Source organism: Pyrus communis, chromosome 4 (assembly GCF_041283825.1).
Source record: "Pyrus communis isolate YQ-2024b chromosome 4, ASM4128382v1, whole genome shotgun sequence".
NCBI classification, from domain to species: domain Eukaryota; kingdom Viridiplantae; phylum Streptophyta; class Magnoliopsida; order Rosales; family Rosaceae; genus Pyrus; species Pyrus communis.
In genome coordinates, this window is record NC_142568.1 from 22,010,655 (window position 1) to 22,022,849 (window position 12,195).

General features: G+C 34.4%; 1 protein-coding gene across 1 annotated transcript; it reads left to right on the forward strand.

Annotated features, from left to right (window-relative positions):
- Positions 1-361: 361 nt before the first annotated feature.
- Positions 362-3,615, forward strand: LOC137722894 (uncharacterized). Its single transcript, XM_068462008.2, has 6 exons — positions 362-576; positions 674-713; positions 1,153-1,233; positions 2,004-2,190; positions 2,577-2,844; positions 3,243-3,615. Exons 1-6 carry the CDS (start codon positions 517-519, stop codon positions 3,447-3,449), a joined length of 843 nt encoding a protein of 280 aa, XP_068318109.2. The 5' UTR covers positions 362-516; the 3' UTR covers positions 3,450-3,615.
- Positions 3,616-12,195: the final 8,580 nt, after the last annotated feature.

Consider the following 12,195-nt stretch of genomic DNA (forward strand, 5'->3'; position numbering starts at 1 on the left):
TTGCAAGAATAAAAATATATACAAGAAATTCGTACGAAAAATTATATTTATATAAGTATGATGAAACTCAATTTGTTAAGAATATTTATTCATGTACCTGATATTGTATGCAACCTTAAGGTGTTGTTATGTTGGCTAGGGCATCCAGCTCAAGTTGTTAAAATTCGTTTAACGAATATGCAGCGAAAATCCTGGGTTTGAAGACAAAAATAGTTGAAATTTGTCTTTGTCGAGAATCTAATGTATTACTTTTTTCTAAGAAGTAAAGAAAAATACGACGAGGCCGTAGTATTATGACGGCTAAAATCCACTTTTTGTTATTTATTTTCGTATTTCACCTCACCAATTTCATATTTCATGTGAGAAAAATACTGAGTAAAATAAAAGCAATAAAAAAAATAAAAAAATAAAAACCACGCGCTACTCCGTCTCCAACTCGCCAAGACGAGAGATCTCATCTGAAGCGAGAGAGCGGACGCAACCAGGAAGAAGAAGAAGAAACAGAGAGAGGGCAAGATGATGTCCGGAAATTATACCACCATTGACAACCAAAACGTCTCCGGATCTGTTCCTGCTGTAAGTTGAATATTCAATTTCTCAATTCCGTGAAATTACGGATATATATATATATATATATGTATATATGTTTAAATGGTGGCGGATAATTTTGCAGGCGGTTCCAGATCCAGGCCACCTCACCGTGAAATTCCAAGGTACGATTCGTGTTTCTACTTTTGAGTTCTGGAAATTAGTGATTGCTTTGTGGAATTTAAGTACCTTCTGTTTGGTTGGCGCGAAAATTGGAAGGAAAATAATGCGAAACCAGATTAGATTCGGGATAATCAGCTGCAAATCTTTGCGGCTTTGTGTTTTTAGCATTTTGTTTAGCTGTTGGGAATTGATGCAGGAATAGAATTAGAGAAATGGAATTCTAATTTTCTTGGCAATCAAACAGCTTTTGTTTAGGTTAAATTTTCAACTGAAGTCTATATTGCTAAAGGGATTCATTGATTTGTATATTCAAAGGAATTAACTTCTGGTTAGTTGAGTTTAATGTAAGTAACTTCCAGCTCAATGATAGGTTTTAGGTTTCTAGCTTCAAGATCCTATCTTTTTTTCGTTTATGAAATGTATGTTTTGTAAATTCTGCAGATTCAACCCTTGAGACATTTCCTCCATCCGAGACACAAGGGAAGATCGCTCGTGGTGCCCTCCCTCCTAGTGATGCTGATGGTACACACAAGTTCTACTTCTACTAATGGAATTTGTGAATCATGTTTTGCTTTGATATGTGACTTTCCGGTGAATACAATCTTCAGATTGAATACCTAAAGGCTTTTAAACATAAGTTTAAAGTCTTTGAGGTGATCATTGATCATGAAGGATGATAAAACTTCATGCTTTTTTCGTTGTAGTTCTTTAAGTATGGACCTATTTTTCAAGTGAGTCTAGATCTAATGGAAAACGGTGAGAGAACTTTGTTCATTTGATTATGCTTTTAAAACGCTAGCAATATGTTAATGATTAAGTGTATATGAATCAAGGAAGCAAATGCATGGGAGGTTGACCAGTTGGATTTGATGAGATCAAAGTGCTCATGACATTTGTGAGACTCGACTGGGTTTGATCGGCCATAGGGAAAAACAGATCTGCAGTAGCAGTAATAGTTTTTAGGTGTACCCTTGAAAGTCAACAAGATTCCAAAACAAATGTGGTTGAAGTTATGATTTCGTTCTTTAAACTGCATCACATGCTTATGGTAATTTAGCAAGCAAGACTGAAATCTGCTTCGCCTCCTCATTTTGTATATCTGGTATTACTATACCCAATAGTTGTTAAATGTAACATAAAAGTGAGTTCTATTATTCATACGGAGTGTTAAAACCACTGGCTGTAAATGTTCCAGAATATTATTTGACTAATTTAAATTCTGTTTTCTATGACTGTCATTTGTTGTCGTGTCATACTATGGTCTAATATCCATGTTTTCTCTCTTGATACAGACACATTTTCTAAACCTGTATCTGGTTCTGATGAACCCCAGCAAGGTGGTTGGCTACGGATATTCTCTGTAGCTTCTTACAAGCAATACTTTGATGTTGACACATCAGATGTTCTAGAGAGGATTAAAGATTCACTCCTTCCATTCAGTGGAACCTTCAATGAGAAAACATCGAACAGCCCTGATTTGTAAGTTTTCGTTTGGTAACTTAACTAAAATTACAATAATTATTCTTTAAATTAGAAAAAATATTGAAACATGTCCGAACTGTTCTATAATTAGTAGAATCATGCCAATTAACAAGTCAAGGTCTAACGGCACAGTGATGGTATAAGCATAGTCTGCAAATTCCGCTGATGCTGGATTTGTTGCTGGCACCATACATATACTTGTATTCAATAACAATTTTAGTAATGTGAAACTTGGCTTCAGAACTGCATTGAATAAAATTCTCCACCGTATCTTGATGTTATATTTTATATCATTCTATTTTAGATTTGCAAGTGTTTATTCAGTAATATTATCTATATTGTGAGACACCTGTCGTCTGCTCTTAACTTCAAATGCTGTGCAGGTATGGACCTTTCTGGATATGCACTACCCTTATATTTGTAGCAGCTGCCATTGGCACTTTTGTGACATATGTAGCGCACAAGATCAAGAGTAAAGATTGGGAATATGACATTAATGTGGTCCAGTGGTCTGCAGGATTGTTCTATGGCTATGTCACTATTGTTCCTCTTGTACTGTATGTAATTCTCAAATACTTCTCGGCACCATCAGGTCTCGTTCAGCTGTTTTGTCTCTATGGCTACTCCCTGTTTGTCTTCATTCCAGCATTGGTAAGTCAGTGGTTTTTGAACATAGTCTTTTCATTATATCTATTGCCAAAAAGATGTTTTGGGTGTGGAAGATTCGAATTGAACCCTTTTTCGAAAGCTTATGCCTGTGGTCTCAAGCTATATCAAATGGTCTTTCGCTAGCTTTGTCATAATCCTGGAGAAGCTTTCCTAATGATTGTAGTTCTAACAGTTTTAGAAACAAAATGTTTTAGTTAAGACTCAGTTTTGGCATCTTATTTATTTATCCTTGTTTCGTTACGGGCCAAGTTTTTAATAAGCGCTACAGCAGTTCCATAGTTGTGTTGCGAGTTTCTGTTTGAATGCTGAAATGCAAAAAATATCTCCCATTGAGTTGGATGGTAATAGATAGCTGACATTCCTACTCTGTTTGGTTGCAGTGCCTCTCAGTTGTGCCTTTGGAAATTTTTAGATGGGTAATTGCAGGCGTAGCTGGGGTTATGTCTGCCACCTTTGTCGCAGTTAACCTTCGCGCCCACATCGTATCAGCAGGTGAAAGGTGGTTCTTGATTGTAGCCGGGATCTTTCTACTGCAGTTGGCTCTGTCTGTCGTCCTAAAACTCTACTTGTTCACCGTCACAGTGTAAGATTTAAACCGTGCTTTCGTAAAGAGGCATAAACAAAAGGTTGTAGATTACACAGTGACGTGCTTTTGGTCCATTGACTTGTTACTGTTAGCTGAAATATAGTTGAACTGAAGAAACATCTTGTATTCATTCTTTCCGGCAATACAAATTCGTATGTATCAGCGTATGTGCTCGATGTTCGATATTTCTGGTCCGGGTGAGCGGTCGACGTGAATTAGGGAGTGAACCTCCCTCATTTTAATATACAAATGATATAATAGGTTTGAGTCTAAAAGTTGATGGATTTGGTTTAGTGAAGCTTCCAATAATCCAATGTATCATTTGATGAACAATTTGGGTGGGTTTTTGAGAGGTATGACTTACGGTATGAAGATCCAGTAAGGGTGTTTGATTTCCAATAAAACCCGACCGATTTGGTCCGGTCCAATCCAATCCGATTTTGGTTGGTTCAATCATTTAGCGGATTAAATTGGATCCCAACTTTTGAAACCGTCAAGATTGGATGGGATTGCGGATTTGGTTGTATAAACTCTCTCCTCTCCTTAATAATATTAAATTTTTTAAAAAGAAAATCTTTAGCATTAATTTTGATTCCAATTTTTTTTTTCTTCCACATTTACATATACCAAAATGCGTGATGGGACTATATATAGATTTAACGAGAAGTGTTTCAAATTGACAAACACTTCTAAGAAGAATGCTACTTTTAGTTGTTGATTTACAATTGACGGATTTATGAACTCTGTGTATATCAACAGTCAAAATCAGCTCACATATACAATTGCCAAAATCAGCTCATGTGTATTGTGCGAGATGACTGACGTTAGCATTGCTCTTAATGGTACATGTAAGTTATGTGTATTCGTGTGAAGAAAGGCGGCTCCTTAAATTTTCTTGTAGTTTCATGATTACCAGAAGGAATTTGGTGATTTCCTTGTCATTTTTCTACAAACCAAAGCCTAATAATCATTACAGTGATCACACTAGACCAACTTTGGGTAAAGTCAACTAAATTAGCATCTCGTAATTAAGTCAATTAGTATGGTCTTGGCCTGTGCCGTCTAAATTAATCTACATTTCCATTCAAAAGTTCAATCAATGACATTGATTCCTGCCTCAACTTAAATTCTAGGAAAAAAAGAAACATTAAACTAATTTTGGCATTTTAGCCAAAATGTTTCATGAGTTGGTATAACTCCTCATTTTAGTTTCTGACATTGAAAATCGATAGAAGTGGTCCTGAAGTTTGTCCACTGTCAATCATTTTGGTAATTCCTTGATTAATCTCTGTTAAATGAAAAAGCAAGTGAGGGTTGATTGGACAAAAATACCGGCAATATAATCGAGTTTTTTTCACGGAATGACCAAAATGATTTACGATGGACAAACTCAAGAACGACTTCTATCGATTTTTAATCTCAACGACCAAAGTGAGGAGTTATGTCAATCTTAATGATCATTTTGGCTAAAAAGCTGTTAATATTTCATACCTAATTTTGCGTACAATGGTGTTATTTTTATAGTAAATATGTGTTAGGTTAGTTGGTCAAAACATTTTGCGTGACTCTTAAGCTGAGTCAAAGTCCGATCCTCATCATTTTTGTAATTCAATATTTCCGTGTTAGGATTGAGCTAACCGTAAGACCGACATAATTATAAATATCTAACTAGTCATTCATAGATATTGAACATGAAATCGTAAACAGAAACACCACTAATTTGTAGTGCTACCGATAATTTATGTCCTCATCATAACTTAGAATAATTTAAAATTTGTTTTCTCAAAAGAATATGGTGTTAATTTTTCTAATGCAAAAAGTTAATCGAAAAGAAAAAAAGAACTAAAGAGAAAATGATGGAGAGACAAATGAAAACAAGACTGACGGATTACAATGGAAGAATAAGACAGAGCTAAACACGAGTAATAAAGAAATGAGAGAGAGAGAGAGAGAGAGAGAGATAAACTTTACACATAATTAGGATTAAATTAATTAGGGAGATAAAAATTTTAAATTATTTTTTTGTAGATCACATGATATGGTGAATGGAGAGATTTTTATGTGCCGAGAACATTGTGTCATTATATAAGGGATTGAATAAAAACAAGTAATTCAACCACTTGTTATATGACATTTGTGGTATCTGGCTTTATTCTCGACACACTAAAAATTTTCTCTGACAGATAAAAATTGGACTTATTTTTTAATAGTTTAAAAATTCTAATCATCAACCATCATATTATGTGATTTATAAAAAGTAATCTAAAATTTTGATCTCTCTGAGTCGACAAACAAAAGTGTTTTACCAGGTTTTTATAACCTATTCATCAAACAGGCCTGTTTGGGGCATGTCTATCTTATTAAATTCATTACAATTCTTTAGTTTTACTTTTTACTGGGTGCAACTTGGCCCTTAATCCTAATCACTTTTGGCAACGCATGCGTTAATTTTAGGAACTTTAACTAAAGGGTTTCGGTATTGTTCATTTTAACGAAAAATCATATTTTTCTACTAAAAAATGAATACTGCTACTATTCATTTTACCCTTTATTTTATCGTTTTCGTTAAAACTCAAAGTTTTCAAGCAAAATCATTAGTTTTTCTTTAATTTTACCCACACAAACACAATAGCTGAAATGCATGCTGGTTTCTGTTACACATGATAACCAACACAAAAATAACTATATGAATATGCCGTGGAAGATACATTATTTCCTTAAGTTTTACAAAGGGTCATAAACCTATAACAAAGTTATCGCACTACAATTGATTAATTGTATTTTCACACTCTTTTTCTTTCCGTGCGCACCTTTATTTACTTTTAGTAGGGAGTGATTTCTATAAACTCATTTTCATCTTCTGCCACTCTCTTATTTTGATCTTTCATTCTCATAGCTAGAAAGAAAATAGGATGCGCACGACGTGAAAATAGGTGTGCATAAATCATTTCTTATTATGGAAAATATGTGTGCATAAATAATCATTTCTCATTATGAATTTTGGATTGTTTTTAAAAGGGGGCCAGCTAGTTGCTTCGCCACGACAATCTATCCTTCCGGGGGCTGGACAGACTCATTTTGCCTTCCTTGGCCACCATCGAATAATTCACCAGTACCAATAATCGAATGAGAAGCAAGAGACATAATAAATAAACAGGAGTGAGCAAAAGGGAAAAAGTTGTGCATAAATCATTTTCTTAGGGTAGCCACATCTAATTATCAAAGTCTCTCATCATTGTAAAAAATTCAATAATTGTGGACGGATTTATTGATATCGGATAAACACAATACACATGTCACGCTAATATGAAAGGAAAGAAATCAATTTGGGTGATTGATATCAGATCAATATCATATCACGTTAAATAAGCCTTAACTGGCTTTACTTTTCTCAGTAACAGTGGTGGAGCTAGAATTCTGAGTGAGGAGGGGCCTTTCACAAATATACATACCTACATACATTTATATGCATATGTGTGAAAGTTGAATTCATAACATCTTAATATATGTAATTTGTGTAATCTTCACAAAACTGAAAAACTCTATTAAATTCAATACTAAGAGGAAAAATATGTACAAACCCAGACAACCAAGTAAGAGGTAGACTGTGGAAGGCTAAAGAAAGTACAAAGAAGTAGAAAAAGAAGGAATAGGGGAAGAGGTCTGCAAATAAGGAAGAAGGTGGGTTGCGTTAGAAAATTATAGTGTGTATAGTACCGTTAGATAAGAGAATCAAATCAGTAGTGGGGTTGCTTTTTCCATTTAAAATTAGGAAAACTAATGAAAAGAGTTTGAAAACTTTGAATTTTAATGATAAAGACAAAATAAAGGGTAAAGTGAATAGTAACAAGATTGACTTTTTAGTGTAAAAATGTGGTTTTTCGTTAAAGTGAACAGCATCGCGGACTTTTCGTTAAAACTCCCTTTAAAATTCCACATCTCTTCTAAAAACTCCCCTACCAAACTGATCGTTTCATTAAACAGTCAAACAAATTCAAAACCAAAGCAGCCTAACGATGTCGTTTGTTGCATCTTCTTCCATGAGTTTCACACCTTTGCAAATAAAAACTTGGGGTCACTAGTTGATTTCATACACCTTTCACAGAAGCCTGGGACTACCCTAATCCCTTGGTGGCTCCGCCCCTGCTCAACAATCACAAGTATATATCGTTCTTGCCTCCAGTGAGTCTAGACCTCCGATCAAGAGCAGATAATTACTACTAAACCAAACGTTAATCGGTATGCAGTGAAGGTGGCACATGATCAGTCACAAGACCAAACATTGGGTAAGAGACATCTAAGACAAGATTAAGAAAGGATTAGAGAAATCTTAAGATTCTTAACAGTGAGATTAAATAAAGAAGGGATGCATTAATGGAAAAACTTCCATATAAGCTAGTCCAAAAGAAGAAACAAAGAGCATGGTAAAAATAAATAATTACAGTACAAAAAAAAAAAAAAAAAAAACCGTAAACACAGCAAGACAAAGGCAATGTGATTTTATCGTACGTTAGCCTAGAAAATTGAATATATTCATATGGAAACTAGCACTTTACTAGTTTAGAGAGAGTTTAAATATTCTGCACTCATTGATTGACACGTGTCAATAAACTTAATCATTTTTAACTATGTTATCATAAACTCGTGTTAATCAATAATAAAGGCTACAGAAGAACCACTCGCAAAATGGATGCAAAAGATTTGAACTTGTTTACCGACACTTGAAAATCCAGATGAAGAAACTGAAGACAACCTAAATGAAGAGTCAAAGCCAAGATCCTGAATTTGAGGAACTTTATGAAGAAATGCATAAGTTGAATTAAGGTTTGATTAGTAGTAGTTTTATAATATTTCATATAATTGGACTGGTTGGTTGGTTGGTTTGATACGACTTTAGCACAAATCGCTATCCATGAATCATATCTGGTTTAAGTTGCAAGATGTGTAACTCAAGTGTTGAATAACGTTTATTTCTGCTATTTGTTATTAAAGTGGTCGTTTATTTATACAAATTGTAACTCAAGTCATCAAATGCTTTATCCTATACTCTGATATATCTTGTGTTCTCTTATATAAAATACCTACAGATGTTCAAGTTAGAAAATACGATTATGAGATAGAGGTTATGGACAAAAAAGTTAGAGGAAGACCCTGGATGACTTGCAAAGAAACTCTAATAAAAGACATGAAATACTTAAAACTAACGAAAAACTTAGTGCAAGACCGAATACAGTAACGTTCTAAAATTTATATAATCGATCTCACATAGTGAAATAAAATTTTATTGTTGCTGTTGAAAGTTTGGTAGTTGTGAGATGTTAAACCATATTAAAACAATGATGTTTTGGGATGATGTAGGGCACAAGTCACACACAACCAGTCAAACAAACAACCATCACAAAGCCATTAGTTAAGTCTCACTCCTATCATAATTTATGACTTGGGAATCTGACCAATTTTTCACTCATGCACACTTATTCACACACACCACCAAATACATAATTCCCATTTGTAACTCCCAACTCTTTCTTCTCTCCTCCCTTTTAAAACATGCCACCTTTCTCAACACGCCCAATCTCTCTCTCTCTCTCTCTTCTCTCTCTCCTCTCTCTCAACACAAAAGAAACCCAAAAGTTGGATCTATATACTCTCCACATGTTTGCTTAAAGAGAAGCTGAAGGGAGACAAAAACAGTATTTTTGGATCTACAGAAGCCATGTTCATCACAAGGAATCAAGCCATTGGCCTTCTGTTGATCTTCTTGGGCATCTCCACCTTGCGCAACGACGGCGTTTCCGGAGCTAGATGTTTAAACGAGAAGGTGGAGAATCTGAGGAAGCCTCGAGTTTTCAACTCAACTGGTGAAGATGAAGGTTTTTTTGCCACAAGCAACAGAAAAGTGCCTTCTTCTCCTGACCCATTGCACAATAGGTAGGTTTTCCAGAACAACACAAATATCTTGCTTAGAAGAAGTAGAAGCTGCCTGTACATAAAACCTACCTATATTGTCAAGAAAGTTCAGACCTTTTTTGTACTTTTAGGACCTTTTTTATATATATATATATATACAATGTATTTAGAGAACCATTTATAGGAAAACTAATAAAAATGACTTGAAAACTTTGAGTTTTAACGAAAATGACAAAAATGTGTTGTAAGTGAACAGTACCAGGATTGACTTTTTAGAGTAAAAATGTGGTTTTTTATTAAAGTAAACAGTACTGAGAGTTTTTCGTTAAAACTTTCTAGATTTATAGATTTACAAGAAATTATATGTTTTTGGCCTCTGGTAAATATGAGTTTTGTCACTGCAAATTCGAAGGTATAAATATCATCTCCAGCATATAGCTTTTATCAACCAAATCGAACCCAAATGGGAAAGTTCTTTTAAGAGTAACAAATATGATAAAAACTTATTGGTTTGATTGAAGGGAACTAATACTATTTATTAGCTTAGCTAGTGTTCTGGGAAAATCTAGTCATCAGTCAATTCATAACAATCATTGTAAAGTAAGGGGCGAAGCTTCGTAGACAACTTTCCCCCCCTCATTGCTTTTGCCGAAGCTGCGAGTTACTGAGCAAGTGAATGAATGAGCCATGTTCCTAAAAGGAGTGACCATCTTTGTGTTTTCTTCCCTTCCCTTACCCCTCAAAGCCTTATTTTAGTAGACTAAGCTTGTAACCGTAACATATTTAAGCAAGCTCGCAGCTTTGCTTAGCGAAATGGCCTTACTATTATATTCGTATAACACTTTTTTCAAATCTCGGCAATAATTCTTACATGCAACTGAAGATATAAATTTTTTTTTTATCTCACTTATCACATGACTTTTTCATATGTAACGTGAAAGAGAAAAGGGATATAAAATCATATTAAACATCCTCAATTCCAATTAACAAAACTATGGGTGGCTTTGATGTTGAATACATAAAATTATAGAAGCAACCATACAAAGTAGGGAAATAGACAAAGATCATATGAGCTGTCATATTGTGGTCGAGAAAGATAATCTAAAAATTGATGCTTCAAAATCATAGCTCTTTTGACTTCGACAGCAAAGCAAGATTGCAAATACAGTAATTTCCACGATTTTAATCCTATCATGCAAAAAATTGAACAATATTTGACTATTTAAAGATGAGTAGGAACTCCTACTCAAAACTCTTAGTCTTAATGTTTTAATCACAGAGCTTTGTGCCTTTGATCAGAACCGTATATACTATTAATCACACTGTAAAACTAAGGACATACAATCAATCTATTATAGTAAATACATAGACGGTTTGTAATGCTTTTACCAATACCGTTCATTTGTTTTTAAACAGTTTGATGACTAAACAACCTTAGTTTTAATTGATTTTTTGCAAATGCGATCTTTATAGGGTGATTTATAATATGAACGGTTCTAATTATAAACACGAACTAATATAAATTGACAACGAACAGTTTTGTGAAATTTTGAGTAGGAGTTCCTACTCATATTTGAATAGCCAAGTATTGTTCCAAAAAATTTCGAATTTGTGGGCTCAAATTGGGTTATTTTGTTGCATATATGAAAAGAGATTTGAAGAAGAATTTGAAAATTGGCTAAAATTTCCAATGCGGGCGCAAACTGAAAGCAGATTATGGGAACAGCGACTGGGAAAGAAATTTGATTTCTTCATTTCAACATCATCGTCAGTTTTTTCAAACCGAATCCCTGGACAAAGTTGAAGAACGACTTTTTAAACGCTTTGAGAATCAATGTTGATGTGAATTCCTGACGATCTTGTTCCAAATGATCATGGTGGCGATGGCAAACCCTGCAGCAGAAGAAAAAATAGATTTCTTTTAGAAAAGGGACAATGAGACTGCAAAATGTATGAACAATTTACCCTTTCAATGTTCAAAGTAAAACTCTCCATAAATCAACTCTGTTAAACATTACGTATTTAAGGTTTCTTGTGGCATAAGCATACTCATTATCAGAAATAAATGTGCATATCAGAAATCAGAAGGCAAAATATGAATCTTGTAAACCAAAACCAAACAAGTTGTGTTTGGGTTAATATTTGAATATTGGGCTTGAATGAAGGAAAACCCAAGGATGCCAACTAAAAGGGAGACTTGTCCAAAGTTGAGCATCAAGCCCAGAAGCAAATTGAAGCCTTCTCAGCCAAGATACAAGCCACATGTCTATAATTGAAATGACAAGTGATGGAAACTGACCTACTATCAGCCAAAGAACACTTTCTAGTGACATTACTAGTAAAAAGTTGATGACTCACTACCCTCCAAGTGCTTTAGGGCAAGAGCAAAAGCTACAACAGTTAGGCCAAATTGTCTATAAAAGGGAAGACAGGCCCTAAAGAAAAAGGACACTCAACCCATCAAACAAACATACAAACTTTGCTCTCAAACCAGATTTGCAACCAAAAAACTGAAATCATCCCAAATTCAGTTCTTTTAGCGATAGTTCTTTAGAAAAGCTATCTCTTGTCTAGTATAAAATCTCTACTACCTCCCTTAGTGTTGTAGTATCGATTCCCTCGTGTAAACTTGTTTACCATCCATCACTTTTTAGCCTATAACCCCTGTAAATTCAAAGAGAAGTGATTGCAAGAAGTTCAACATTGCCATACAAGGTGAAATCTTGCCCGAAACTCTTTGTTTGTTTTCTAAATTAGTAGATCTATTGCTTAATGCATTCTCCAGCATGTATTCAAGTTATTTCCACATGTTTTTCTATTTTAAGAGTCTCATTTGC

Excerpts from the sequence above, each read along its gene's own strand:
- LOC137722894 (XM_068462008.2), top strand. The coding sequence starts at position 517 with ATGATGTCCGGAAATTATACCACCATTGACAACCAAAACGTCTCCGGA. Across the intron at positions 1,234-2,003 it reads CCCTCCTAGTGATGCTGATG|ACACATTTTCTAAACCTGTA; the intron begins GTACACACAAGT and ends CTCTTGATACAG. Across the intron at positions 2,191-2,576 it reads ACATCGAACAGCCCTGATTT|GTATGGACCTTTCTGGATAT; the intron begins GTAAGTTTTCGT and ends AATGCTGTGCAG.